General features: G+C 64.3%; 1 protein-coding gene across 1 annotated transcript in view; it reads right to left on the minus strand.

Moving 5' to 3' along the window:
• Nucleotides 1-3,603: 3,603 nt before the first annotated feature.
• The window catches only part of GIPC1 (GIPC PDZ domain containing family member 1), an 8,964-nt gene continuing 6,418 nt past the window's right edge, over nucleotides 3,604-6,149 (minus strand). Inside the window, exons 5-9 of the mRNA XM_029917546.1 lie at nucleotides 6,027-6,149; nucleotides 5,746-5,926; nucleotides 4,927-5,039; nucleotides 4,534-4,615; nucleotides 3,604-4,405 (exon numbers count right to left, since the gene is read on the minus strand). The exon at nucleotides 6,027-6,149 is cut by the window's right edge and continues 7 nt beyond it. Of these exons, the coding sequence (XP_029773406.1) occupies nucleotides 4,254-4,405; nucleotides 4,534-4,615; nucleotides 4,927-5,039; nucleotides 5,746-5,926; nucleotides 6,027-6,149 (651 nt within the window). The 3' untranslated portion in view covers nucleotides 3,604-4,253. The remainder of the gene's footprint in view (nucleotides 4,406-4,533; nucleotides 4,616-4,926; nucleotides 5,040-5,745; nucleotides 5,927-6,026) is intronic.

The raw sequence follows: 6,149 nt of genomic DNA on the forward strand, positions 1-6,149 counted from the left end.
GGTGGCCAGAAGGCTGGCGACGAACAGCAGGAAGATGGCAGCCGAGCGGCGGCGCCGCAGGCGGCCCGCGGCCTGCGCCAGCAGCGCCAGTGCCAGCACGTTAGACACGGCGCCCAGCGTCATGGAGAAGATGGGCAGCGCCGGCGAGGCTCCCGGCCGGCTGGCCGACGGCTCAGCCGACGCGTTGGGGGCCCTGGGCTCCGCACACGTGGTCGCCTCGCCTGCCAGGCTCAGGTTGAGGGGCCCGCAGAGACTCATGTCAGGTGCTGGGGTCGGGGCTGGGGAGAGGAGAGGAGGGCAATGGTGAGGCTGGCTAGGAGCACAGTGCCCGTCGTCAAGCTGGGCCTAAAGGGTGGCCCTCACCTCAGATCGTTGGGACCCATTTGATGCCACTGGCATTCTGCTGTGGACTCTCTGCCAGTGGCAACGCCAGATGACTGACTGCCTCAACCCCGACCCCTTCTCCCCCTCTGCCCCATCAGTTCATCTCTTGCTCCCCCTGCCTCATCTGCCCTCACCGCCTTCCACCGTGATTCTTCCAGGTCCAGCCTTACGGGTCTGTGCCCCCGCCTCCGGGCATCTAACACCCACCTCCATTTTTACACCATGGCCAATTCCTGGCCTCTGGCTCCATCTGACACCCACTGACCCGTTTCTGCCCCCAGGGCCCCACCTGACCTCACTGCCCCATCTCTGACCATCACTGTGTCACTTTCCTTCTGGTCCTGTCTGATGCTTACAGCCCCACCTCTGCCACCATGGGCACATCTCTCCCCAGCACGTTGTCCTTTCCCCCCAGGCCACATCTCTGTCCCTCAGGTCCCTGTCCCCCACACTCCACTCTCTGATATCTGATCCCTGCCCCGGCTGCCTGGATGCCAGGTAGGGCCATTTCTGCTGGCTCTACGTCCCTGCCCAATGTTCCCCAGGTGGCCCAGCACCACTCATCTCTGGATGCCCTGGTGGTGAGGGCTGGGGAGCAGCACTGCCTGTTGGCCAGGAGGGAAGGGCCGATGGACAGACGGGAAGACGGACAGGGACAGACCAATGGGGCGGAGAGTCCAGAACCCAGGACAGAGAGACTGAGGTAGCCACAGCCCCCTCCTTCCAAGCCTTCCCCCTCCCCGGGATACTCCTGCCCCCACCTTCTTACCCACACAGCTTGGGACTCCGGGTCCCCATCGCCCACTGCTTGGCCCCTGCTGTCCAGCTGCACCCGCGCCTGCCGCACCAGCTCTCCGGCAGGCGGGCAGGCGGGCAGGAAGGCAGGCCGCTCCCTCTCCCTCCCTCCTAGGGCGGCTCCTCAGCTCCTAGCCTCCTCCCGCTGCCCGCTCCGGCCTCCAGGGGCCGCTCCGGCCATCCCCTCTCCCCACCTCGGCCATCCCATCTCACGCCCGCCCGCCCGCAGGGAGCCTGGGGGGACAGAGACCTCTCTCTGTGCTCCTGGCAAGGGGCAGGGGCCACTCAGAAGCCCAGCTGCTCCACCAGGAAGGGGGCTCCCGGGGAGCTGGCCTGGTCCCCCACGGCACCCTCCCCCTGGCAGGGCCAGAATAGCCCTTCCGCCCTCCCCCTCCCCCCCCCAGGCGCGGCGGGCCTTTTGCCTGCCTCATTAATAAAGTGGATAAAATCTAAACACTGGAAAATGTGAGCATCGCCCAGGGCAGGCTGGGGCGGCTGCAGGGGGTGCCACCGCCTCCGTGAAGACGGCCAGGTCGGGGGGCTAGCCCTGCTTGGAGGCAGCAACCCCCTCCTGCCCTGCCAAAGCCTTCATGGAGGTTGGGTGGGTGGGTGGGTGGTGGTGATGGGCGGCAGTGCCTGGGGCAGACCAGCTTGGGTCAGGCCCAGCCTGGCCTGGAGACTCGCCCACTATTTACACAGGGGCTTAAAGCCCAGGCCAGGGCCAGCAGGGAGTCATACGCTGGGAGGGGGAGGGGGGGGAGACTGAAGGCGGGCGGGGGGAGGGGGAGACCAAGGCGCCTGGTGACCAGGGGACTCTCTCCTGGGACACACAGGTCCCAAGCCACCTGTGGACACACAACCACGGCCTCACCTCCTATCCTGAGGAGTCATTCGGGGGGACCCCCCCCCCACAGTCTCCCATCCTAAGGCACACAGTCACATCCCTTAACACCCTGAGATCAGACCCTGTCAGTCTGTCCCCAGCACAGTAGCAGCCACGTTCCTCAAGGCCTTGGGGGTCAGCCGTCCTCCTACCCGTGAACCCACTGAGACAGGGTCACCCCCGGAGATGCCCCGATAGTTACTGGTGCAAACTTCTCTCAACGCACTGAAACGCAGACTCCTGAGAAAACCACATCGCGGCCCTCAGCGCCGGGAGACCCAGTCTCAGCCCTGAGACACACGATCCCTAACCTCCGAGACAGCCACACACGCTCCGTGTCACCTGGAGACACCCCTTCGCTGTGTGAGACAGGCCCCACAAACACACTCCACACACCCAAGACGCAATGAGGGGCGCCTCCCAGACATCTTGAGGTCCAGCCGGCCGACATCGACCCTGCAAACAGAAGGGCGCAGACACACACACTTGCTCACAGCCTCGGGCACGAGATGCGCCCACTGGGCCACACTCAAGAGATGCTGCCAGTTACACCCACAAACACCTTGGAACGCGAAGACCGTCACACTTTTCCCTCGACAAGAGTCGCAGGGCGCCAACACTCCGAAAGCAGAGTCGGGCTCTCTAAACACTGGGGCGCACCCCTCCACCACCGGAGCGGTTTCCCAGCACCCGTGGGCGCCCCGGGAACCCAGACCCCAACCCCAGCTGTCTCCCTCCCACCCCACGAACACAAGCGCAGGCTGTGCGCGCACCCCAGGCCCAGCCAGGCCCCCCAGCTGCCCTCTCCGGCCTGGGCCAGGCCTGTCACCCTCTCACTGAAAATAGGGATGGAGAAGAGGAGCGGGCTGAGCTCAGACATTCCTGCGGGGACCTCTGGCCTCGGCTCCCCTTGCTTCAATTCCTGCCCTTCCCTCCAGGTCTGGCCAGGGTCCCGCCCCCTCCTACCCTGATCCCCACTCAAATCCTTGAGGATGAAGCGGGTTGTCAAAACAAGCACGCTGGGTTTATGTCCGGGCGCCACGGACGCCAGTGGACCCCACACATCCAGAGCGCGCAAGAGTGGGGGCCACATCATGGGTGCCCCCCTCAGCCCTGGGGGCAGGGCTCCCCCCACAGCATTTGCCCTGGCAGGCCTCCATCTTGGGCCGCCATCTTTCTTTTCCCAAGCTAGGCTTCCACACCCCTCCTGGCCCTGGTGCTTCCCTGTGGCCCTGGGTCGTAACGGGCTGTAGCCAACAGTCTTGGGCGCACTGTTGACGGCGGGCTTGAGGTGGCGGGAGCTCTGTTCGAGAGGGAGCAAGATTTGAACCTCAGGAGGCCGAGAAGCTGCGGCCTTTGACAGGAAGCCTGGTGGCCCACAGCCAGAAACCCCGTCAGGCAGAACGGGTGGGGGGTGGGGGGTGGGTGGCCCAGGCAGGCTTCTAATTCAATTTGGAGCCTGAAGAGGATGGATTTCAGCTGCTACATTCTTTCCCAGCCTTGGCTCACCCGCTTCTCCCACCCCGAAGCCGCCACACAGGTCCAACTGCAGATAGATTCTTTATGTTCAAGACAGCAAGTTCAGATACAAAAGCCCACCGCCGTCCTCCCTCCTGCCCCTGCTGTCGGGGGCCCGGCTGAGGGAGACACAGGGGGCAGGGGAGGGAGGAGGGGGCTTCACAGCAGACTAGTATTTCAAATGCAGAGGTAACAGACTCCACAGTGAGAGGGGGGGTCCTCTGGGTGGGGCGCGGAGGGGGAGGGAATTATTGCATTTGCTGAGGGGGGATGCCCCCCTTCTGCATTCCCTGCAGCAGGAAACTAGGGAGGTCACGACCCCCAAAACAGGCCCCAGGGAGACAGAGGGACCAGTTTGGCAGCTGATGCGGAAAGTGTGGTGGGCGGGGGTGGCCGCCCGATCTGGCTGGTCCCTCCCCGCGCCCCACCCGGCTGAGGTAGGTGGGGAACAGGGCAGGGGGGGGACCGAGGACCCCGCCCAGGGTGGGAGCTGGGGAGGGGTGGTACCGATTGGAGTGGGGCACGGGCCTGGCCCCACTTCCGCTCTGCATCATCCTTGGGCTGCTGCGCAAAGTTCAAGGCGGATGCTGGGGTCCGGGCCACAGTGTCCCCACCCCGCCGCAGGGGACTCCCACCAAGTGGAGCCAGGTCACTGAGAGGTCTGAAGGGAGGCCTAGAAGCGGCCGACCTTGGCATCCCCAATGGCACCCCAGACGTCAAAGACAAACTCATCGGGGAAGGCAAAGTCACCAAGCCGTTCGTCCAGGGCCTCGGCTAGCTCATCCGGGTTCCTTTTGTCCTTTCCGAGCTCCACCATGGTGGCCGCTAGACACGGGAGGGGGCACAGAAGGAAGCACAGATAGCACAGTACCCGGAACAGACCCAGCCCCACAGGACCTAGAGGCCCCTCCCCAGACTCGCAGCCATCCCCAAATCCGGGTGCCCTCACTCACCCAGCTCTGTGTCCCTGATGCCCATGTAGCTCTCCAGCAGGTCATCGACCTTCTCGATGGCCTTCTCCTCAAAGGCTGAGGGCTGGGGGGGGCGGGGAGCGGGAAGCGACATCACAATGTGTGAACATACTTACAGTTGTACTTAACTGAGTGCCACATCATCTTGTCACCACTCTGCGTGTATTAACCCATAGCTCACCCTCACCACAACCCTGGGTCTTATTACCCCATTTTACAAACAAGGAAACTGCGACCCACTTGCCCAACAAAGGTCCCAGAGCTGGGATGTGGCAGAGGAAGGTGCGGATCTGAGTGCTCAGAGCCCCTCAGGGAACGAGGATGCAGCCGACAGATGCGCAGGGACCGGGGCTCGGGCTGGGCCAGCGCACTCACCACATCCTCTACTGTGGCGGGGCCGCGGGATCGGAGCCGGAGGGTCCCTCGGCCAGTGCCCAGCTGGGGACCAGAGCCAGGGCGGCCGCCCCCTGAGCGTACGCTGATCATGTCTGTGGGAGGCAGGAGGGTCACGTGAGTGAGGGTCAGGGAACCCCAGGTATCCTGGCCTCAGATACCCCCTTCTACCTTCTCCAAGGTTCTGCAGGCTCTGGGGAGACCCCGGGAGGGCAGGACTCCTGACTTGGGCTTGGCATGGATTGGGAAAGGACAGCCAGGGGCCAAAAATGGAAAAGGCTGGAGGGGAGACCAAAGGGGGCCCTGTTCCCAGGGCCTGAGGACAGGAAGGGGGTGGGGCCTGGGTCTTGAGCTGCTCTCCCCAAGGCCAAGAAAGCTCTAGCTGCTGGGCGGAGGACCAGCCATGTCTGCCTGGGGAAGTATTCAAGAGTCCCCCACCCCCACCCCGGGGACCTCAGGCCCATTCCAGAGAGTTAGTGAAGCCAGACGGAAAAGAGGGGGTGCTGGCACAGGGCAGCCAACCCTGGCTTCTCCAGGCTAGGGGGGCTCGCCAGGGTTGGGGGCACTTGGCTGAGCTAATGGTTCCGGGAAGTTGGGTGTGGGGGCAACTTCCTTCTTGCTCTGGCCCTCTGGGGCTGGGCGGAGAGCCAGCACCCCCTCCCCAGGGCAGGGCGGGGCTACCCCCCCATTCCACCACAGCTGTCTGGGCTTGGGCGCCACCTGCTGGTGCCTCCCTGCCACAGTAGCCCGAACCCAAGCGAATACGGCGAGGTCGGTGATCTGCCGGGGGAGCCCCCTCACCAAATGCTTTGCGGGGCTCTGTGAGCTTCAGCGTGAAGGTGCGGCCGCGGGGTAACTCCTTGAGCAGACGGGCCACCTCGTAGTGCCGGCAGCCCAGCAAGCTCTGCCCGTTGATGGCCTCAATCATGTCCCCCACGCTGATGAGCTGTATGTGGTCGATCACGCTTCCCTCCTTAATGCGCTGTGGGGGAAAGGGGCGGTCAGCCCCCCTGGCTCCGCCCTTGGGTCCCACAGCCGATCTTGACCCTTAGGCCCCGGGTGTCCCCGCCCACCCCAGGCACCTTGATGAACGCATAGCCGGCCCCGTTGTCGGTAATGGTGAGACCCAGCGCCTCCTCCGACTTGAACACCTCTACCTCCTTGCGCTGCCCCTTGATGTGGGCGAAGATGAAGTCCTCCAGACC

Source organism: Suricata suricatta, chromosome 12 (genome assembly GCF_006229205.1).
Source record: "Suricata suricatta isolate VVHF042 chromosome 12, meerkat_22Aug2017_6uvM2_HiC, whole genome shotgun sequence".
In the NCBI taxonomy this organism is placed as follows: Eukaryota; Metazoa; Chordata; class Mammalia; order Carnivora; family Herpestidae; genus Suricata; species Suricata suricatta.